Source organism: Maniola hyperantus, chromosome 3, assembly GCF_902806685.2.
Source record: "Maniola hyperantus chromosome 3, iAphHyp1.2, whole genome shotgun sequence".
Taxonomy (NCBI): Eukaryota; Metazoa; Arthropoda; class Insecta; order Lepidoptera; family Nymphalidae; genus Maniola; species Maniola hyperantus.
The window spans coordinates 1,910,683-1,935,040 of record NC_048538.1 but is presented as its reverse complement, the minus strand read 5'-3'; the positions used below and the strand labels follow the sequence as shown (position 1 = coordinate 1,935,040).

The 24,358-nt window shown below is 37.6% G+C and overlaps 2 protein-coding genes across 6 annotated transcripts in view; both read left to right on the top strand.

Moving 5' to 3' along the window:
- Positions 1-6,192, top strand: part of hob (bridge-like lipid transfer protein family member hobbit) — a 41,365-nt gene extending 35,173 nt beyond the window's left edge. Inside the window, exons 33-39 of one of the 2 annotated variants that reach the window (XR_011238564.1) lie at positions 56-155; positions 883-1,024; positions 1,622-1,842; positions 2,304-2,500; positions 3,480-3,591; positions 4,607-5,905; positions 6,060-6,192. Coding sequence is in view for 1 of the 2 variants with exons in the window: in XM_034984293.2 (XP_034840184.1) it covers positions 56-155; positions 883-1,024; positions 1,622-1,842; positions 2,304-2,500; positions 3,480-3,591; positions 4,607-4,669 (835 nt within the window). In the remaining variant the exon portion in view is untranslated. Of the gene's footprint in view, positions 1-55; positions 156-882; positions 1,025-1,621; positions 1,843-2,303; positions 2,501-3,479; positions 3,592-4,606 lie in introns of both variants that reach the window. The other variant, XM_034984293.2, reaches the window with a different exon arrangement.
- Positions 6,193-8,450: 2,258 nt separating this feature from the next.
- Positions 8,451-24,358, top strand: part of if (integrin subunit alpha inflated) — a 121,280-nt gene continuing 105,372 nt past the window's right edge. For all 4 annotated transcript variants that reach the window (XM_034984884.2, XM_069509699.1, XM_069509700.1 and 1 more), the window contains exon 1: positions 8,451-8,790. In XM_034984884.2, coding sequence (XP_034840775.1) covers positions 8,642-8,790 — 149 coding nt within the window. In that variant the 5' untranslated portion in view covers positions 8,451-8,641. The remainder of the gene's footprint in view (positions 8,791-24,358) is intronic.

Here is a 24,358-nt window from a genome sequence, read left to right as displayed (position 1 = left end):
AGATAGCCTTGTCGCACTGTAACCCTCATTATATTTAATTGATGTCTGGTCACAGGTACACTAAAACCTCTCGTTCCGACGATTCAGTGGAACATCAGCTTGAAGTGGGTTACGTGCGCGTCACCAACTTGCTCCCCAACGAACCCTTCCCAGAAGTAAGTAGGCTTTTCTTGAGCAACACAATTATTTGTTTTTGTACCTACATGAGGCAGACGAGTTCACATTTATTTATGCGTAATATGTTAATGATTATTTTATCAGTCCTGTTTTGCTTCAACAAATACGAGTATTTATTCAAAACTTGTTTCCACGGCCTTGGAATATTTTAAATATTTACCTAACTTATGTATCTAGGTACATTATTTGTACATTATAAAGTAGGAGTACACATTACTAGATTTCGCCCCTGAGCATTTAGGATCTTGAAAATCCTGTGGTAACTTTGATTTACGATGTTTTTAGGAGAGAAGGCCGGGCGAGGCAGCGACTTAAATAGTGACATGGCTTTTTATCCCAGAAAAATAAAGGTGTTTAATAAACAGATATAACTTACAATGACATTAATTACATGACTTTTGTATTAGTACAAATTACCCAATACTAAATTTGAACTTTGATATTTTTGGCCGAAATCAATAGTCAATCTATCTGTTACCTGTCGATAAGTTACTGTTATTTTATGCTAGTAACGATATTTGTCGAAAGTTGTATGGTCTCTTTAGGGTTCCGTACCTCACTCTTATAGGATCCCTTCGTTGTCTGTCCGTCTGTTAACCAATAAGATTGATGATAGGCTGTTAATAGAGTTTTTTTTGAATGGAAAAAGTTTTGAAATTTAATTTAATTTTGGTTAAAATTCGGTAAATATATTTTTGGTGCCAGGTGCTAGCACCACAAGCGGCGTCGGGTCGAGCACCAGTGGCGCGGCGCGCGGCGTTGCGCGTGTTCTGTCGCGATCGACCGCCAGTGGGTGGTATATCCGTCAAAGAACACTTTGAAGTCAACATAGTGCCTATTCGAATAGGTATGTTTTTTTTAGTTTTTTTTTTACTCCCTACATCTTCATTAACTTTTCTCATAATGTCAAAAAATATCTCCAAAAACATATTCGCCAAGGCCGCATGACCTTCCTTCTTTATATACAAGCACATGACTAAAAAGCTAGAGCAAGCATGACTTTTATTAATTAAAATTAGTATAAGATATTAATTTTTTTAACTACGCGCTACATCATTTCAATAGGAAAAAATGTTTCAAACCATTTCAAACTCATGGGTCCAACCATCTTGTTGATTATGGATTTACTTCTACTGAGTATTACTTCTAGTTGAAAATTGACAGTAGAAAGTTTTTGTCGGACTTTAGATGGGTTAAAAAAGCTTGTAAAAAGCCACCATGATGATATATGATTCGCTGTTTTTTTTTTTCTATTTTTGATTTTTATTTTTAATCCATTGAAGGTTTGCTACGAAAAATGATTTTATTGTCACTCAGTGAAGTCGCAATGTAAAACCAACCAATGTCACATGAGCTTGGTGGCTATCATTCAATGTTGAACACTAAGTTCATCACCCCGCTGATACCCATAGGTATTTTTGGTTGAATTGGTATGTCTTATTAGGTTTAACAAAGAAGTTCTTCAACACAATGCTCAAGTTCTGCTTCCCCGAGCGCGACCCCGACGCTATGGAGGAAGGAGACGAGGAGGGCGAGGGCTCCACTTCCACGCTGCGCTCCACTTCTAGCGGCTCCAAGAAGATGAAGAAGAAGGGTAAAGACTCCAACTCCAACTTCTACGTCAAGCGGGACAAGAAGGACAAGGACGACGTCGAGAAAATGAAGGTAACTCTTCTCTACATTGCTTTTTCCGAGTTCCATACACGAAGCCTCCGCTGTCCTTCCGTCTGTCTTTCAGCGAGCTGTATCTCATGAACCGTAATACGTAGATAGTTGAAATGTTAACAGAATGTGTTTTTCTATTGCCGCTATTATAACAAAATAATAAAAAACCAAGATGGCAAATTTGAAAATGGCCGCCATGCTATGCAATTAAAAATAAATAAAAAGTCCATTGTTTTTTTTTTTAAAGAATATTAGCCATGTTAAATGACTAATATTCCCATTTCCTCTCCAACTAAGCGTCAGGCTTGTGCTAGGAGTAGGTACGACAATAGTGCAACGGGCGGGGTTTGAACCGTCGACCTTTCGGTTTTCAGTCCACTCCTTTACCCGTTGAGCTATTGAGGCTCATGGTCTCAATTCGATCAAAACAATTATTTACACCTTCTTTTCTCTCCAAATAGGAGCGAGCAGAGAAGAACAAGCTGTTCATATACATCAAAATCCCAGAAGTGCCCGTCCGAGTGTCGTACAAGGGCAGTAAGGAGAAGAACTTGGAGGATGTGCGGGACTTGCCGCTGGTGTTGCCAACGTTGGAATACCACAATGTGACCTGGACGTGGCTGGATCTGCTGCTGGCCACCAAGAGTGATACGAGAAGGTAGGATTTACAACAAAATCCCAGAAGTGGTCATCCGAGTGTCCTACAAAGGCAGTAAAGTCCCCTAATTACAAGAAAGGATTTTTGAAAATTCAATCCCTAAGGGGGTGAAATAGGGGGTTGAAATTCATGTAGTCCACGCGGACGAAGTCGCGAGCATAAGCTAGTTTAACATAAAGATAATAATATGAGATCCAAGAAGAATATTTGTTTTTTCCCTGCTCTTGATACCCTCTCAAAACAAACAGCATTCATCGTATTTAAACGTTTTATTTTTTGCGTAGGGCGATATTCAAGGAACTAAAAGCTTAATTTGCTATAATCCGCTGAAACAGGTCGAATCTGTATGGTGCAACATTTCGCATGCTGCATGTTGCACCATACAGATTCGACTTGTTTCAGCGGATTATAGCAAACTAGCTTCTGCCCGCGGCTTCGCCCGCGTGGCCCAATTTTCATGCTAATAACTTGAAAAATGACGGACTTTCATACAAACTTCCATCCCCCATTTGACCCACTTAGGGGTGGAATTTTGAAAAATCCTTTCTTAGTGGATACCTACTCTTTACAAAGAATAGACCCTCCAAATTTCATGTCTTTAGGACCAGCGGTTTAGGTTGTGCGTTCATATATATGTCAGTCAGTCAGGACTTTGAATTTTATATATATAGAAGACTAGCTTATGCTCGCGACTTCGTCCGCGTGGACTACAAAATTTCAAACCGCTATTTCACCCCCTTAGGAGTTGAATTTTCAAAAATCCTTTTTTAGCGGATGCCTACGTCATAATAGCTATCTGCATGCCAAATTTCAGCCCGATCCGTCCAGTAGTTTGAGCTGTGCGTTGATAGATCAGTCAGTCAGTCAGTCAGTCAGTCAGTCAGTCAGTCAGTCACCTTTTCCTTTTATATATATATAGATTAAGCTTTTGGTTCATTGTATATCATGGACTTCCGCAAAGTAACGCCTACTTCTACAGGGTGATAGTGTCACAAGCCATCAGACAAAAGCTGCAACTGCACAGACGCGCCGCCGCCGCGCCCGAGCCTCTGGAAGAAGACAAAGCTCGATTACTGCTCGGCGACCGAACTGTAAGTTACTTAGCTAATTCTTCAAAAACTTATAAAGAACATTTCTAGATGTTTTCGTAGTTGCCGCGTTGCCATTTCTAGCGAATAAAAAATTTATTGATTTTTCAATGTTAGGCACTTGGGCTTTAGTTATTCGCTAAAGAAAATTTCTAGATATTTATGTAGTTGCCGCGTTGCCATTTCTAGCGAATAAAAAATTAATTGATTTTTCAATGTTAGGCACTTGGGCTTTAGTTATTCGCTAAAGAAAATTTCTAGATATTTATGTAGTTGCCGCGTTGCTATTTCTAGCGAATAAAAAATTTATTGATTTTTCAATGTTAGGCACTTAGGCTATAGTAATGCGCACTTTTATAGTCCATTTGCATGTCGTTATTAATGCTATATGAGAAGTCGGGCTTATTCTCTGTTATTTTTTGAAAATCTGTTTCGGGTTACTTTTACGACTACGACGACGCGTTTCAAAATGACACGACGAAAAGTTCATAAAGGAACATATTTGTCTTTGCTCAGGATTTACTTTAAAACGAGATTTTGGATGTAAGACATAAAATAAAAACTCCGACTAACACGTGAGTTCAGCCGTTAGTTTAATTATAAGACATTTAAGAATAATATAGAAGATAATGGGGCCGATTCTCTAGTACACAATCTCTAAACTAAACTAAATTAACAGGTCTAAATCTAGTGCTTTCCTTTTCCGCAAGCAACATTATGAAAGGGATAGCAATAGATTTAGACGTGATATTTTAGTTTAGTTTAGAGATTGTGTACAAAGGAATTAGCCACATTGTCTCATATTAACGTGCGGCGGCGCGCGTCTTGAGTCTGAGCAAAGTTAAAGTACACTCTATAGATCTCAGCCTTAGCTTATTACCAAACATGTTAAGTCATGCCAAACGATTTTATACGAAACCCAAAATTCATGAATCGATTTCGATGAAACTTTCGCAGTTCAAGCTTAAAATATCAATGCACTCCATTTAAAATCTTCAAGAATCATTTTCTTTTGTAGGTGGCAGAAAACAAGCCGCAAAAGAAGAGCACGCCCAGCGTGTTTAAGTTTTCCAAATCATAGCGTAACTTGAAAAAGCAAGCGAAACTGAACCAAAACAAGACTTAATTGTAATATTTTTAGTATTAACCACAGAGTAAAGAAAATGATAGATAGAGCTCATTGCGGATAAACGTGTTTATAAAAGTGAAACCAATTTATCGCTTATCACATAGATGCAAGGGTATGATGTCTAAAGGGTACTTATTTTTAAGCTTAAAAGGAAACCTAGAACACAGCCGTAAAGCCACTTCTCTCTCTCTCTCTCCATCGCTTAAAGTAGTAATGTTTTAATATTGTTTTGACATTTTCATACAAAACTTATATTAAAATGTCAAAACAAATTGAAACATTATTACTTTAAGAGGTGGTAGTAGGGTCCCTGCACTGTTTGAAATATGTGAATTATTTATGCTCATTTTTACATGCACAGTCTAAGCAAGCGTATATTCTCTCTGGGCAAAAAAACATGAGGTTATTAAGGTGGATCCAAACCTGCGCACGCGTACGAACCGTCTCTATCATTTTCGTTAGTCTGTGGTATCAAACTACCATTGTTAGTTATTAGTATAAGAATACCAGTGAAAATATGATTATGTTATTGAGAAAACATCATCGAAAATCTGTAACGTTCATTCCAAATTAATTAATTCATAATTATTATTTTAAGGCAAAAGGAAAAAAAAATGTAACCATTACGAGGCTGTTAATTAATCAAGAAATATCAATAGTGTACGAGTGAGGTGGCATGATTAGTGCTGCCATCGAAAATTCCCTTTTTATTGGCGCGGTTTAGAGCGGTGTCATATTAGCGTTTATTTATTGCTCGTGTATGCATATGTAGTACTACTAGCTGATGCCCGCGACTTCGTCCGCGTGGATTTACATTTTTCAAAATCCCGCGGGAACTCTTTGATTTTCCGGGATAAAAAGTAGCCTATGTGTTAATCCAGAGTAAAATCTATCTCCATTCCAAATTTCATCCAAATCCGTTCAGCCGTTTTTGCGTGATTGTAACAAACATCCAAACATCAAAACATCCACACTTTCACATTTTATAATATTAGTAGGATTACATACTGTGTGGTATAAGTTCGTTTTTGTGCGCGGGTTTTCGAACGCCTTTTGTTACACGCCCATCTCGTACGAACATAGACGCACTTATTTGTATATTAACTTTACAGACTGTACACGACATTATTTTTGTTAGCGCCACAAAAACCAGCCAATTTTATTATGCACGCGTATACATGCTCGCAGGCAGTGGCGTGCAGGTCATAGAGGCATAAATGCACTGCTTACCCCAGTTGCAATAGCTCAATGCATATTTTTCATTATTATCTGCCAGTAAACAGGCACCTACCTAACTAATGCCTACCCTGGCTTTAAACACTGTGCACGCCACTGCTCGCAGGTATGGCAAAACAAAATGTAATACGCCCAAAAAAACGCTAGTCTGTAACCGCCCTTCTACCGTACAGTTGGCGTCTGGAAAAAATAAGTCAGATCTAGAACCCGAATGTAGTGGGGGATTTATCTAAATATATAAAAGGAAAAGGTGACTGACTGACTGACTGATCTATCAACGCACAACTCAAACTACTGGACGGATCGGGCTGAAATTTGGCATGCAGATAGCTGTTATGACGTAGGCATCCGCTAAGAAAGGATTTTTGAAAATTCAACCCCTAAGGGGATGAAATAGAGGTTTGAAATTTGTGTAGTCCACGCGGACGAAGTCGCGAGCATACGCTAGTCGATCTATATGGTGACAGGTACGCGGTGAGGCCGAGGTGTGTGTTCTGATGTGCGATTGGTTCGTTAGTCAACCTTTCCCTGCACAGTAGGATTACTATCCTACTCAGACACGCGTACACATGTCTTCCACTGTCCTCTGAAGCTCTTTTTACCTTACGCCAATTATTGTACACTTGAGCGTCGTTGATCAAATCACATTTTTAGATATTTTACTAAAAGTACTGGAACAAACTGTAAATGTAAATAATTTATTTCTTTTATTTTATAATTTAAATATTATTAATTTATTGTTGAAATCAATTTACGAGTTTATTTTTGTAATAGAAACTTACTTAGGAAATAACGTCTGATGGATGCACAAACAGCTACAAAGCATTTAAAAAAGTTTTTCATATTTTTTAACCTGATTTGTGTAACATATAATGTTATGCGAATTCTGCGTGTGGACTACGAACAATACAGTAACGCTCGCGATGATTCTTTGGCTAACGAGTAGCGGCTAGTTGGTTAGCGTGAATACAAAGGTGCAGTGCTCGTTCGTATGTCGTCCACATAATGTTCGCTTACATTTCACGTTACACAAATCTGGACTCGCCTTTATTTGTAGAGAGGAAATTGCATACAGAATGCTACGCACATGTTACAGTCCAAAGTCGAAATGTCGGCAATACGCGATTAGCTTAGGGCCTAGGCAATGTTTAGGAATGCCCAGAACGCTTAGTCCCAAGCCAAAACTTCACCTTCTGCCTAAGGGCGTTTGTGCACTCTTCCGTATTCGGTTCGTGTCCGTGATTCTTCAAAATAGCCGTCATACAAATACGTACTCATTCGATTCCTATTTTCACGGAATCCGTGATTTCACGGATGAGTGAAGTTTTCAGGCCAATTTAGAAGTGTGTAAATTCCTAGTCCTGCGTTACAAAAAACGTTTATTTATACAAAACGTGTCAATTGATATCATATCTCAGCGCATCGTTCTGTGTGCAACGGCCGTACTTAATAAAAATAAAATATTATGATCATGAAATTTTATTCTAAAAATATATAGGTACATATTATATAGTTCGCAACAGGTCGACATGGCAATAAGGGAGGGGACGCCCCGCACAGCCCCCGCACTAACCTGATGCAAGATAGCGCGGGTGACGTGCGGGTATGTCCCCTCGCCTCACACCTCGATTGCCATCTCAACGTGTCGCGTACTACAAGTATCATATTATTAAACTTAGGCAAATACGAGTAATTAATCAAAAAGGCAGTATTGTAAGCGTATTTATCAAGTATTTTGTACACGGCTGGTTATTATTATATTAATAAAATATAGTTTGTGTATTGAATGTTAACATGCATTTTATTTACATACTAGCTGATACCCGCGACTTCGTTCGCGTGGATATAGATTTTTAAAAATCCCGTGGGAACTCATCGATTTTCCGGGATAAAAAGTAGCTTATGTGTTAATCCAGACTATAATAATATTCTATCTCCATTCCAAATTTCAGCCAAATTCGTCCGGTAGTTTTTGCGTGAAAGAGTAACAAACATACACACAAACTTTCACCTTTATAATATGACTAGCTTATGCTCATAATAGCTATCTGCATGCCCAGCCTGATCCGTCGAGTAGTTTGAGCTGTGCGTTGATAGATCAGTCAGTCAGTCATTCACCTTTTCCTTTAACATATTTGGGATAGTGTGATTCGTCTTTTTTAAAGAGCAAACTCGCTACGTGCGACGTAACCTTAAGTGAAGGATCTAACCTTTATGTAGAGAGAAGTTGAAGAGAAGGCGTACCTACTCCCGCAAAAGTTTGTAATTTGTGACGCCGAAGTAAATAAATTTCCGACAGTAGAATGAGTGCCCAGAACTATGATAGCGATTGGGAACTTGACGCAATTAAAGACGTCACACAAAACATTACCGAACGTCACAAAACAGAACAGCTCATCTTCCGAGAAAAACGCGCGAAACAGGCAGCCGTTCGCTCACAAGACGTGAAGAATTTTCCGACTATTTTCTACGGGTTACCTCATTCACGGCCTTGCTTGGAAACTTTGCTTCAGTGTTGCGCTGGCCGTCGAGCGGAGAGTACGTGTCGCCCGCAACTAAATACGACCACGAACTCGTTAAAGTCGAAACGATCATGAGGACGAATTATATAATTTATTTAAATAAATAGTGTTTTTTGGTTTTATATTCTGTTGAAGTATCTTGTGTAGTGCTGTGACTTTTTTTACGATGGCGATATTTTTGTGCGTTTTCTTGTGCGCCTGGGCGGGTGCCCTAGGATTTAATGTGGACATCCCCTCGAGGGTGGTTTATACGGGAAATTATAAGTCAATGTTTGGATTTACTGTGCAGTCACATGTGGATGGCGACCGGAAAATGTAAGTATATTTATTAAATATCCTCATTTAATAAAAAAAACTAAAATGTAGAGTTATCAGACTCTCTTTCAGCTTACAGTTTTCCCATCTAGTTGAAGTCCGTCTTCGTCCACTTTGCGCGTTCCTGAGAACCCGATTTTTGTAGTATACCTATTGAGTCAAAGGTCTGTGCTCACGACGCGGCGTTTTCTTGGGCGGCCTCAAGATTTAGCTGTAGCTGGGTACCTATACCTCGGGATGGGGTTTTCGGACTTTACATCGACAAAACGCACCGAATTGAGAATCTCCTTTTTTGAAGTTGGTTAAAAATTACTTATTTTTCTGCTAATAAATCTATTACTTAATAGCGTCAGTCGATATTTAAATAAATTAGCATATTATCGAGGTAAAGCCGTCCGACTGCATAGCTTTACATTGTTTTTACGATTTCGTACGAAATTTCGGTAACAATACTCTCATAAATTAAACTTTAAATCGTCGCTTGCTCGAAAAATAAAGGTTACGAAAATTGCCAGGTTAAAATAACTCCTCACTGCACAATGATTCATTGAACGCCTCAGAAATGGGACACTCTGCCCGAAAGGACAGTAAAAAAAATATTACATTTTTAAAAGTACATAAATCCTTGAGATTAAATTTTAAGCTCTGCAGCCTGAGTGTAGCTTTTCAATGGAACGCGAATTTAACTAACGTGACATGAAATTTTATAAACCTGTCATTTAGATTGAGGTCATGAATGGGTAACCGATGTGATTTAAAATCGCCAAACGTTTGGGTGATTACGCAACTCGGATGTCATCTTTTTCATCGTGAAAACTTAGATGCAACTCTTACCGGGAGGGGCGGAGTGTCTTCTAATAATATGCGTCGTCGCCCATCGGCCTGCGTCGGCCTAGAGCCTCGTTAGAGAGTAGTATATTCCTTGGCCTAGAGATATATATGATGATCTAAAGCTCCTACTACTTCCAGAAGGAGCTGAATGAAGGTGTTCCCACAAAAAAAATACCTGTAATTACAAGCTGGGCTGCTACTTCGCACTCCGCTGGTATGTGATGTGCTTCATATCGTTCCTTGTGCTACAAAATCAAAAGTTGTTGCCGTGACGCGTTGTATCTGACCAGGGCTTGAAACCAAAATTATTACATTTTTAACAGTACATAAATCCTTGAGATTATATTTTAATGCTTTATGTTGAACGTGGAAGGCATAAATGGTAATTGTGAAGGTTGCGGACGTCGATACACAACTCACAAGTCGGTTTTATCTCGCATGACATCATCGGCGAAGAAGTTCTGAAGTGCGAGTTTTAGCACGCTTTCAATTGGTTTGCGGTACAAAACAACTACAGACAGACCAAATTATGCCAGTTATTTACTAGCTGTTGCCCGCATATTCACGTGGGTTTAGGCTTCTTAAAAATCCCGTGGGAACTCTTGATTTTCCGGGAAAAAAATGTCCGTCTTCCAGGATGAACCCAAGCTAACTTTTTTAACGTGTCCTACCTAAAGGCAAAGCGAAGATTTGCGGTGATTTGCTTTGAGACATTTGAGGGGGGAAGCCGACATCCTAGGGGTGAGGATTTTTGAGCAGTTCTTCTAACAGTACTTATTAGGAACACAATTGCCAAAAATCAAAACTAATTATTTAATGGTTTCATTCTGCTTTATATCGCCTGAGCTATATATGTATGCTAATTCGAAAACGCGTACTAGTAAAAGAGAGGTGGTTAAAAAGTTTTGTTTTATTTATTTTGTACCAAAATTTAAAAACTAAGAACAAACAGTGAAAGGACATCTCTAGAAGATTTCTACCAAAATATCGATCAAAGTCAATTTTTTCCGCACGAAAAGCAATGCTATTTTTCGCTTGATAGCTGTACGTTTGAATCTTGTGTTATTGAGTGTGCATACGGCATACATTCGAGATGTTGTCTAATTGAGTCCACCCATGCATTGGACGATGACAGACAGACAGAGAGCCTTTGATGTATCGCCTCGGGCATCAGACAGTTGCGACTTGCCTCTCGCGGGCCTCAGTTGCAATGTGTCTCGGATCTAAATTAGTAATGTTAATAAAACTATCTGTCTCAGAGAGCTCTACATCAGTACCTATCCTTATTATAAATGCGATTGCGAAAGTGTGTTTCTTTGTTGGTTTGTCCTTCAATCACGTCGCAACGGTGCAACGGATTGACGTGATTTTTTGTATGGGTATACCGTATAGATAAAGACCTGGAGAGTGACATCGGCTACTTTTTATCCCGGAAAATCAAAGAGTTCCCACGGGATTTTTAAAAACCTAATTCCACGCGAACGAAGTCGTGGGCATAAGCTAGGTATGAAATATGAAGCTACTGCGTCACTTTATAATATACATTATATTATATACACATATACAGTGGTTAGGACGTCCGCCTCCTAATCGGAGGTCGGGGGTTCGATGCCCGGCACGCACCTCTAACTTTTCGGAGTTATGTGGGTTTTAAGTAATTAAATGTCACTTGCTTGAACGGTGAAGGAAAACATCGTGAGGAAACCTGCATACCTGAGAGTTCTCCATAATGTTCTCAAAGGTGTGTGAAGTCTACCAATCCGCACATGGCCAGCGTGGTAGACTATGGTCAAACCCTTCTCACTCCGAGAGGAGACCCGTGCTCTGTAGTGAGCCGGCGATGGGTTGATCATGATGATGATATACTCATTTCTAAGATAAAGTTTTCTGTCAGTCTTTCAGGCTTGTACCGCGTTAGTAAATAACGTCAGAAAATCAAGACCAACTTAATCAAAGCCTCATATATATACTATAGTTACATGTTAAGGAACAGAAAAAATAACAGAAGAGGAATAGGTACAAATATTAGATTTGTCTTCAAAAAGATACTTCGACGGTCAACATTGGTATTTACTCTTTGTCACCATTTTATCGCCTCTGATGCCGCTGAACAAGGTGTTAAGTGTTAACCGATGCATTAGACGGGCAAACAAGACAGGTATGTGATATGTCAAGAATAATACAATCTGATAAAATATTGGCCCCTTTCCAGCCATTCCTATGCCCATCGATCTGAAGTGTTACCAAGGAGATTTAGCTAAGAGTAGAGTGGCTATTCGAAACATTAATCTAAATCTAAATATAAAAGGAAAAGGTGACTGACTGACTGACTGATTGATCTATCAATGCACAGCTCAAACTACTGCACGGATCGGGCTGGAATTTTGCATGCAGATAGCTATTATGACGTACACATCCGCTAAGAAAGGATTTTTGAAAATTCAACCTCTAAAAGGTTAGTGAACGGCTCACGGCTTCGTAGAATGACTTACTATGACTGAACACAGATTCAATAAGTAAAAATATATTTTTTTTATAATTTTGATTCACTTTTTACATTGTTATAACATAGTAAAAAATATAAATATTGTTTGAAATGCTCAATTTTAAAAAAAAATATATATTTAAAAATTTAAAATAATATTGCTAAAATTTTATCTGTTCAAACGCCGCCATTTTATCGTGACGTCACGTTCCGTTTGGTTTGGTCACGACCAATGGTGATGCGTTTCGCAATTAATGTAAATTTCGCTCGCTTATTTTGCACTTTTTTATTAATAATTTATGCAGTCAAAAATGAACTAGCTATTTAAAAAAATAATGGTTGCGATCGATAAAGATTCGGGGAGGAAAACTCAAGTAAATTTAAACCACACGCATATTCCTTATTGTTTTTTTCTACCTTTTACTGATAAAAAGATTAAATATCTTTGCCACATATAATACAATACAGTAGGTAAACGCATACCTGTCTCCATTCATTATTTCCCATAGTCGTATGATAAACGCGGCTGTTAAGTATGCGAGCGTGCATGATCGGTGGCTCCTTAATGTTTAATCAGTTTTGTTATATCTATTTGGCGCAGAGTTCACGGGGTCGTCGAACCTCCTTCCAAAAGCCACTGTGACATTTTAAGGCACGGAGCATGCCGTGCGCTTCCGCGACGTGCCGTGGGAATGCTCACCTATAAATTGCAGAACTTTAGCGACTAACTTATGCTCGCGACTTGGTCCGCGTAGACTACCCAAATTTCAAACCCCTATTTACCCCCTTTAGGGGTTGAATTTTCAAAAATCCTTTCTGCCTGCCTACGTCATAATAGCTATCTGTATGCAAAATTTCAGCCCGATCCGTCCAGTAGTTTGAGCTGTGCGTTGATAGATCAGTCAGTCAGTCAGTTTTTCTTTTTATATTTAGCGATTAATATAACGTGAACGCGAACGTGAGAAGCGGTGATAGCCTAGTGGTTAAGACGTCGGTCATCTATTCGGAAGATCTGGGAATCGATCCCGGGCACGCACTTCTAACTTTTCGGAACTATTTACGTTTTAAACAATTAAATCACTTGAACGCTGAAGGAAACTTGCATGCTTGAGAGTTCTCCCTCCATAAAGCTCTCAAAGGTGTTTGAAGTCTTCCAATCTTTGACCATCAAAAAGTGTAATTTATTACCAATTTTGAATAAATTATTTGACTTTGACTTTGACTTTGACTATGGCCTACCTTCTTATTCTTCAGAGTAAGTAGGGTTTTTGACCATAGTCTACACCCTACCACGCTGGCCAAGTGCGGATTGGCAGACTTCACACAACTTTGAGAGCATTATGGAGAACTATTCTGTTTTCTGAGATATTATATCTATTCAATTTTTAATTTTTTGTGTTTGTATTTTCTAATAATGTATTCCCAATAAATTACACGCGTAAGTACCTATACAGATAAACCGTTATCTAATGACTCTACAATTACCTGCTAATTTTACATGATTCACATTTATTATTTCCAACGACTTGATTGACTAACAAACTAATTACTTAATTGGGTATGGAGTTATGACTGTCCAGTGTCCTTATAAGGTAATAATTAATTTTATAATTGCGTTAACAAAAGAAACTCTGTTCATAATAATATGAAAGCTCTACAAAGCTTGATATACAAATTACCTACAGGTAATTTGACCACCTATTTGGTCAGAAATACATAAGTGCGAGTGTATTTTATAGAGTAATAAATGTAATGAAGAAATACGTAGAGTTCATATAGTTTATACAGAAAAGATAATTGTCCTGTGAGTATTGATGGTCGGTCTCTCTTTATGTAAAATTCTGCCAAATTCATGGAGCGCATGTGGTCAATGGGGTTTGTTTTAACATTTTATTATCCTTGACACCCGAACCCCAGACAATAGGCGCAAAAATTTCAATTCTGGAACCGGAAACACGTCACAACACATGCTCGGCACATGCGCGCGCGCAGACTACACTCCCTTTTTAACTTTTTTTCACTTAATTCACTCGTGAACGGCTATTTTTGTTTGTAGGGGTGAGATGTCTTCGTTGATTTATTATTTGTTTCGCTTTACATTGGGTAGAACTTACAAGGGCTGGCATAAAGCGTCGCTGGAACTTAGACAAGCGTAAAACGTGATTATAAAATATGTTATCTTAATTTTAGGACTTCTGTTGGCAAGATCCCAATCAAGAGCCTCGATAGCTCAACGGTCAAAGGAGCGGACAGAAAACCGAAAGGTCACTGGTTCAAACCCCACCCGTTGCACTATTGTCGTACCTACTCCTAGCACAAGCTTTACGCTTAATTCGAGGGGGAATATTAGTCAGCATGACAAACTTGGCTAATATTCTTTAAAAAAAATTACACGTGGTCAATACACTAGGTAATTAACTCCTAAACAAATTAATAAGTAGACTTACTTACTTAGGTCCTTGTCAATTTTAATGACTAAAATGAAGCGTGTTTTGCTTCACATTAGGTTATTGTTATTTATATACTTAATGCTAATAAGATACCTATTTATAAAATGCTCATAAAGAGGTAGCTGGTAATGTAGAGTGATCATTAGCAAAAAATTAAATAGGTAATTGCTGTAACGAGGTTATAGGTGAATTGACCTTAAAATTCACATCAAATAGTTACTTACGTGTTGCAAAATTACTAATTTGTAATCAAGTACAAACTTGCTGACTTTAAATGTTAAGCATTACATATACAGACATAATATCTACAATGTATCTAGGTATAAATATTATGTACAGTGTAGGCATGGACCACTATAATACAGTGTTTGAGTGTAGGTCAAAAAATTCTGAACGCATGTCGGCCCTAAACGCGACACACATTTAAATGCATCAACAATCGTCATGTCATTAGGCGAGGCCTTATGCTGCGAAGCAAGTCTGAGTCCATACTGTTAATGGTGAGATAAGTAATGAGCTAGGACGTTTACAGCTGCGGTCGGAGGTTTTTTATCGATCATTTATTGATGTCGAGCTGTCCAAATGTAGGTTCTGTAATACAAGTGTTCTGTGATTTATGTGTGGTATTATGTACTATACATGTGTGGAGACTGAAGATGGGTAGTGGCTAGCCGAGGTTCTAATCTAAATATGTAAAAGGAAAAGGTGAGTTGACTGATCTATCAACGTACAGCCCAAAGTCCAAACTACTGGACGGATCGGGCTGTTTGGCATACAGTAGCTATTATGTCGTAGACATCCGCTAAAAACATAAAGTTTGTGTAGTCCACGCGGATGTGTTACTCTCTTGATAAACTCTTTTGTAAACATTTAAATTGTGTTAAGCGTGTTAATTGGGTATTTTACTACATCGAAAATAAATTATTTCTCAGTGATTATTAAATAGAGGGTCTTCCAAAACACGTAAAATCCTCGTCCTTTGTTGGTTTTAAGTCTAATAACTATTTTAAATTATCGATTAAACTAAAAAAAGTACGTCAAATGATTGTGACGTCACACACCGGTATTTCATAGAATCTCGCATACTAAGCGTGCGTTTTGACGTTTGATTAAAAGTTACTGATTTGACTAGCTGTCAAATACCGTACCTATTGTGTTAGAGCTAAGTGCTAACGCGTACCACGGAAAATTTCCGAACATTTTCCGCAAAATCTGTGAACTATAGAACTAGGTAAATAGAATTGCGCGCACTGCGGAATATAATAAATAAAATTCAAATTTTCGGATTTTAAAACGCACCGTAACTCAACGCACCGCCGCGCCGTGGTGCGCGGTAGCTCTTAAACTCTTGATATCAAACCAAAACTTCATCATAATAGTAGGCGAGTGCGTTATTGGGACACAATATTAGTCAAATATTTGACTTTCTAATCTGCCTTATCACTAGGTCCTAGGTCGATGTCCGCCAGTCTTAATTTAAGCATGCACTTGTTATAAAAAGCTTAACTTTTATAACTAGTGGATAAAATGTTATCAAGGAATTTGACAGTTGCAAAATATAGTGGTATTCCTTAAAGACTTATCTCGTCAGTATATGAGAGGAATCGTCGGAGTCTGCGTATTTGTGTGATAAACCCGTTGTCTTATCTCCGACCGTGTATTTAAAATATTGCCTTGTCAAGTGATTAATGATCTCTTCAATTTTGGGTGGTGTAAGAAATGCTTTATCCTTATCTGGGTAACATGCGGTTAATTAGAGCTCATTTTTAAGTTTGCGACTTTTTCGGCCTAAAGAAAAGAGATTCTTTAATAATGTTTATTACTTTGACATAATAGTAATACATTTGACGACTTTAGTTTAGAGTGATATAATGAAAAAAAACCGGCAAAGTGCGAGTCAGACTCGCGCACTGAGGGTTCCGTATTACAATCGTATTTTATCGACATTTTGCATAATAAATCAAAAACTATTATACCTAAAAATAAATAAGAATCTGTTTTAGAATGTACAAGTGAAGCCCTTTCATATGATACCCCACTTGATATAGTTATCTTACTTCGAAAATTGAAAATACTAATTATTAGTTTATGACCACAATTTAATTTTTTTTGTGTGATGTGACCACAAATTCACGGTTTTCAGATTTTTCAGCTATAAGGGTCCACCTACCTGCCAAATTTTATGATTCTAGGTCAACGGGAAGTACACTGTAGGTTTCTTGACAGACAGACAGACAGACAGACAACAAAGTGATCCTATAAGGGTTCCGTTTTTCCTTTTGAGGTACGGAACCCTAAAAATGTTATTTTTAGATAAAACTTTGTGGAGATTGAGTTTTTCCCAAGCTGCAGATAGGCCCTAACAGGTCGGCGGACGCGTCGCGGCGCCCGCGCATGTATCCGTGACCTCATTACCGATATGGCGCGCAGGCGACCTCACGAATGCTGCGAGTAAATTTCCTTGAGAACAAATATAATGAGAAAGGAAACATTTGAGTAATTCTTACTTTATAATACCTATTTTTACTTACCTTTTTTTTACTCCATCACATGGTATTGCTATGCTAGAGCCTTAGACTTCTGTCTTACCTTGGGGTAGGTAGACACCTAGACGATCGCATTTCAAATTTGAAACCTCTATTTTACCCTTCTTAGGGGTTGAGTTTTCAAAAATCCTTTCTTAGCGGATGCCTACGTCATAATAGCTATCTGCATGTAAAATTTCAGCCCGATCCGTCCAGTAGTTTGAGCTGTGCGTTGATAGATCAGTCAGTTAGTCAGTCACCTTTTCCTTTTATATATTTAGATTTGGAATGGAGATAGATTATACCCTGAATTAACACTTAGCTTTTTATCCCAAAAAATCGAAGAGTTCCTGTGAGATTTTCAAAACCTAAATAGACGCGGACGAAGTGGGCATCATCTAGTTTTATCATATAATATTTTAACATTTATAAAGCTACCCCTATGTTATACATTGATTAGTTAGCTGAGTGGGTACTCTACATTGCGATGAAAGGCCCCTGAATGTGTTAACAGGCAGTCGCTTGTTGTACCAATTAACCCAATAATTTAGATGTGGCATTGAACTTGAATTTGCAGTAGCTTTTGAGTGCAACATTTATATTCACATGAATAATTAATTTTAATTTTTCATAGCGACTCGCCACGGCTTCGCCTGGATATTATAATTTCTGAAAATCCTTTCTTATTGGGGATGTAGGTACGTTATATATTTAATAATAATATTAATAAATAAAAGTTTTTATTAAAGACATTTAAAAACCCAATAATATAATACTAAAACAATATTATGTGAACGTTAGTAGTTACCTACCAAATTTTATTAAAGTAAAAACTGACTGACTGACACAGCTCAAACTACTGAACGGGCTAAAATTTTGCATGCAGTTTGACGTAGACATCCGCTAAGAAATGATTTTTTTAAATTCAATGCTTAAGGGGGTAAAATTGGGGTTCGAAATTTGTGTAGTCCACGCGGGCGAAGTCGCAAGCATAAGCTAGTAATAAAATAATTTATAATGAAGTAATTAGTAGAGTTACAAAACAGATAACTAAAATTAATGTGTAAAACTTAAATACTAACTGCGAAGGCTAAAAAATCCAAAAAGCCTAAGTTTCTTGGGCACTAGCTAGATCCTACCTACACATATAAATCTTGCAGGTTTCTTCCAAATGTAGGTTAATAGTTAATTTAATAAATAAACTAACTGCTTAAATGTAGGTTAAGATTATACATAAAGACAACTATGATATTATCTTAGCGCTAAATAAATAGAGGCTTATGTCATTCCCTGTTTGTGCAACTGCTTATCTGTTATGAATTTAATTAAAATATTACATTCATAATATATAATAGGTATGTATCTTTGTATTTACATAATCTCCGACTCATTTCAACTTTAAATTACGTTTAGGTACTATTCTTGGAGTTTTAAATAATGCTTGCATCTTTTAAGGCCCAAGACACGGGTCTGCCCGCGAAATTCAAATTTAATTTGGTTTTTCACAATTTGTAAACTAATGCGACAAATTAGACTTTTGGCATTCAAATTTCGCCAAAATTCAAAAAAAAAGATGATATTGCTAGCAATATCATCTTCACAGGTTTATATAAAAATCTTTACTTGAAAGTGTTCCAGTTTAAGAAATTAGTCAAAATAATGACTAATTTGTGAGTAGCTCATGTTCAACATAATGTCAAGGATATGCTTCAAAGTACATTATCGCTTACATTTTGGGCTATTAATACCTACACACACGAGTTACCACTGATATGATAACAATTACGACATGCGCCCACGCAAATCTCTGCGGGGACAAAATCATTTTATAATATTATACCTAGTACATATATACTTTTTATTATGTAACAAAATGACAGGACATTTTACTGCAAGAAATCCGTTCGATAAAATCTCTTAGATATTACTACTATTAGATATTAGTACTTACTTAAACATTCCTTCTAAACCTAGCCTAACAAGAAAGAAAGAAAACTTTATTTCAAAATATCCTCTCAAAATTAAAAGGGTTCAAGGTCACAGTCTGCCACGCTAGCCAGTGCGAATTGGCAGACTTCACACACCTTTGAGAACATTATGGAGAACTGAGGCATGTGGGTTTCCTCTCGATCTTTTCCTTCAACGTTAAGGACAAGTGATATAAAGCTAAAAACTCCGAAAATCTAGGGGTACGTGCCCGGGATCAAACCCCCGACCTCCCGAAAAGAAAGCGGACGTCCTAACCACTAGGCTATCATCACTATAAAGAGATTAAAATAAGTGATGTAATATTTACGGGTTGTTCCGTATTCATCCTATGACGTCTCGTCCTAAACACTTTTATTTTTTAACTCAACCGATTTGCATTCCTTACTCATCCGACAGCAATTATTTGTTATTAATTGTTCCATGAGTATTCCTCACGTACACTAGTAGTATAGGTACAGCTGAAACGTTACAGGAACGTGAAATTTTGCGTGCAGGATTTTTTAATAACAAACAGACTACATACCAAATTCCTAAGAAAAGATTCATACAAAATTCCATCGGTGTGAAGCCGGGCGGATTAGAATCAGCTAGTTAGACATAAACACAGCTTGTAACATAATATACACGTTGTACAATAGTAATAAAGCTATAATCATCGGTTATCAGTAGATATAGTTAGAAAGACTTTTTAATAGCTGCTACTAACCTAATTGTTATTGCTTGTTACAGTTTTATCATAGTGATTAAAGTGGAAAACTCAATCAGTTTTCCCTGTACTTGTTTTCATTGCATAATTGTATGACAGACGATGTTTGTGATATGATTCCCAAATCTAAGTATGTATTTAAAAGGAAAAGGCGACTGACTGACTGACTGATCTATCAACGCACAGCTCAAACTACTGGATGGATCGGGCTGAAATTTGGCATGCAGATAGCTATTATGACGTAAGCATCCGCTAAGAAAGGATTTTTGAAAATTCTGCCTCTAAGGGGCTGAGATAGGGGTTTGAAATTTATGTAGCCCACGCGGATAAAGTCGCGAGCATAAGCTAGTTTAGAATAAAACCGAAGACGGTTCCTTTACATTGTTAATATCCAAAAACATTGATTGTTTGTGTGATCCAAAATCCCTTTTTTCTAGTTACTAGTTCTAGGAGTAGGTGCGTATGTGATATTATGCCCAGTTAGAACGTAGGTAAGGCACTTATAGCCGCACTCAGAGACGCTTAATCGTTACTTAAGTTTAGTTAAAACGAGACAGAGCTATATCTCTCACATAAATCTGTCTCGTTTTAACTCAATCTTAAGTAACGATTAGCGACTCTGAGTACCTACCGCTGTAAGGCCCTATATTATAAAGTGTTTCAGGGAACCATCCAAAAATACAATCCATAACTCGCTGTTTATTACGCGTATAATATTATGTCAGTCAACACTACGTCATTTTCCCGCTGTATTGCTCGAGCACTGAAATTCTCCGAAGTTGTTGGCTTACGCAAATCAGTCTCAAGTCCGTCTCCCTGACCCGAATGCGCAGATTAAGCTCCACGAAATGATATCATTGCAGGCAAGGTGAGGAGGGTTGTGTCTGCTGTTACAATCATAACAATTACTTCACAATCATTGACTTATATATTACTTCGTACGGACAGGGCCATTGAACAAACAAAATGGCACCAACTCAGTGGTGCAACTTCAGTGACGTCTGGATTTGAAACGGGTCGTTCATTAGTATCTAAGAGGTGGCGCTGATCTAGTTGGTTCCAAAACCGTGAAAAATTTTGTTCGCTTGGGCATATCTTGTCATTTATATCGATGTTTACAATACTGTTGTGTGAAGAATACGGTACTTACCTATTTGACTAGTCAAATCAGTAACTTTTTATCAAACGTCAAAACGCGCGCTTAGTAGGGGTACGCGAGATTTTATGAAATTCTGGAATGAATGACGTCACATTATAATGACGTAATTTTTTTAGTTTAATAGATAATTTAAAGTGGCTAATATACTTAAAACTAACAAAGGACGTGGATTTTACGTATTTTGGAAGATAATAATCACTGAGAAAAATAATTTGTTTTTGATGTAGTCAAATACCCAATTAGCTGTGATAGCCTAGTGGTTAGGACGTCCGCCTTCTAATCAGAGGTCGGTGGTTCGATCCCGGGCACGCACCTTTAACTTTTCGAAGTTATGTGCGTTTTAAGTAATTAAATACCACTTGCGTTAACGGTGAAGGAAAACATCGTTAGGAAACCTGTGGCCCTACCGCGGTTGTTTGACAGCTACAATGTCACGATCGCAATCATCTCTGATTGGTTAATGCTCGCTCACTATTGGCCACAATGCATTGTTGCAACAAGAATCGCACAAATTCAGCCAATCAGAACAATTGAGATTGTAATAATGATTGATGCAGGTTTTAGACAATCGCCCTACTGAATGCCTGAAAGTTCTCAAATGACGTCATTTCGATCTTAATGAGACATGGTTCCAGCGCAATAGCAATTTGCGGGACTTATACATCGCTGAGGCATCGAAGTCTTCATTTACTAAAATCACAATATTAAATAACAACAATTATCATAACCAGTCTGGGCGTAGTTTGATAAGGCGATTTATCTCCGTTTGACCAAAACAAACGACTCCCGCTGCTGAGGAGACAGCTCGGTCATTACTGCTACGCGTGTAAATTAATATTCGTTATAGGCAGTGATATTCATCATATTAAGTCATACGATACGAGTCTACGTACCTAGTTATATGGGTAGTCTCAGACGATTATCTTCTTTCTATATAATAAAAACCGGCCAAGTGCGAGTCAGGCTCGCGCGACGAGGGTTCCGTAATACAGTCGTATTTTTTAGACATTTTGCACGATAATTCAAAAACTATGATGCTTAAAAATAAATAAAAATCTGTTTTAGAATGTGTAGGTGAAGACCTTTCATATGATACCCCACTTCATATAGTCACTCACTTCGAAAGTTGAAAATACTATTTATTAGTTCATGACCACAATTTAATTTTTTTTTGTGTGATTCACGGTTTTCAGATTTTTCCCCAAATGTCAGCTATAAGATGTACCTACCTGACAAATTTCATGATTCTAGGTCCACGGGAAGTACCCTGTAGGTTTCTTGACAGACAGACAGACAGACAAACAGACAGACAGACAGACAGACAGATAGACAACATAGTGATCCTATAAGGGTTCCGTTTTTCCTTTTGAGGTACGGAACCCTAAAAATGAATCGCTGAATGTGTTGCTGATTGCAAATCTCGAGATCAGCTGAACCGATTTCGCTAATTCTTTTTTTATAATATTCCTTGAAGTACGAGGATGGTTCTTACGGAGAGAAAAATTAAAAAAATTTGAATCGACTGTTAGGCGGAACGAAGTTCGCCGGGGCAGCTAGTACTTAATATGTTTGTTAATTTAAAAAAAAATGCTTTAAACTTTAAAGATAGGTAAAGTAGGTTTTAAATATTACATGGTGTGTATTTACAAGTTTTGCGATAAAAAATGAAAGTAAAAGCATTGAAAGCGATAATGAGGCTTTTGCAATATTGCTCTAAATAAATTTTACTTTCCCTTAATTTTGCAAATTAATAATGTCTTTTATTACTGTAACTTTGCTTACGTAGTAAGTATTCCATTGAGTTTATATTTCTGACTAAAAATATAAATACATATTTAAAAAGGTTTAGTAGAGTGGAATCCGACAAGTCGTAAGGTCCGACCCGTGAGACTATATTGTCGTATCTATTACATATTATTTGCACTTAATATAATACGATTATTTGAACGGATAAGGATGATAATAATTAATATCATAGTTGTTGACATTTTTATACACATTTTATTAAAAAACTAGCTTATGCTTGCGACTTCGTCCGCGTAGATTACACAAATTTCAAACCCCTGTTTCACCCCCCTAGGGCTTAAATTTTCAAAAATCCTTTCTTAGCGGATGACTACGTCATAAAAGCTATCTGCATGCCCAACCCGATCCGTCCAGTAGTTTGAGCTGTGCGTTGATAGATCAGTGAGTCAGCCAGTCAGTCAGACATTCAGTCACCTTTTCTTTTTATATATTTAGAAGATACGAAAGAAGATTGGAGCGCATTTATCTAGACTCTGGAAGATGCCTATTCTAAACCTTAGCGGTTAGTATCAGAAACGTAAAATAAAAAAATAAAATCGTAGGTCTACGAGTAGAATGGATGTTGACCACATAAGGATGCCAACATAACATGGACTAAATCAGTAAAAATCAGTATTGTAAATCATTTTCATCAACCTACATGCATCTCAAATCGATGATTCAGATCGATGACAAAGAACGAAGCAGTGACGGTGTGAACGGTCAGTGGTCATTACTCACACATATATACATACCTACCTACATGTAATACATAGCACACACTCGCGCACGACTCACCTGCCTCACCTTGACTCATCGAGTGTATGTCAACTTAAGTCGTGACCTCTAAACGATATTCCGTAAATTAACTCTTGATTGGAATGAATATTACGATGTATTTAAGTTGTAATATCTTATTATTATTAGGTAGAATCCTATAAGGTATTTATTAAAACACATAATGAGAAACAGTCCGTCTGTAGGTATACCAATTGGTCAGGGCAAGGATATAATAGTTGCTTCTTCAGTAAGCATGGCTGATGAAGTTTGTGATCATGGTGTACTACGATCTTACATCTTAGATAGTACAGAAATATCCAATGATAGAGCAATCGGCAAACTCATAAACGACAGCTTATACGAGTACCTAGCAAGAAAGGTAAAAAGTAATGTGCATTTTGAAGGCCCTATTGTTGCATAGTTAGTAGTTACCTATAACCTATTTTAGGCTGTTTCGATATAAATAAATAGAAATTTAATTGGATAGATAGATATAGTCAGTGTCACAGATGTTTACTCTATCCTTTCCGATAAAACTTCGAAGGGATCGAAGTGGCTTTGATCCAAACTTCGATCCCTTCGAAGTTTGGATCAAAGCCATCATGATTTTTCATGAGTTTAGTGTTGACTCTAGCCATTTTCGGTTATTGTAATGAGGTAGAGAAGAGTCATCTTAGCTGTCATCTTAGTTAGTTGTGGTTTGAGCTTCCAGACTCTACTTCTCTTACTCCGACTTGAGGATTTGGACAAAACCTCTTGGAGTGTGAAGTGAGAACCCTAGTACCCAGATGGCGCCCTAGTGCACTATTCGTATGCGCGCGCGCACGCCGAGTCGTCGCCGCGGATGTGACGTGACGG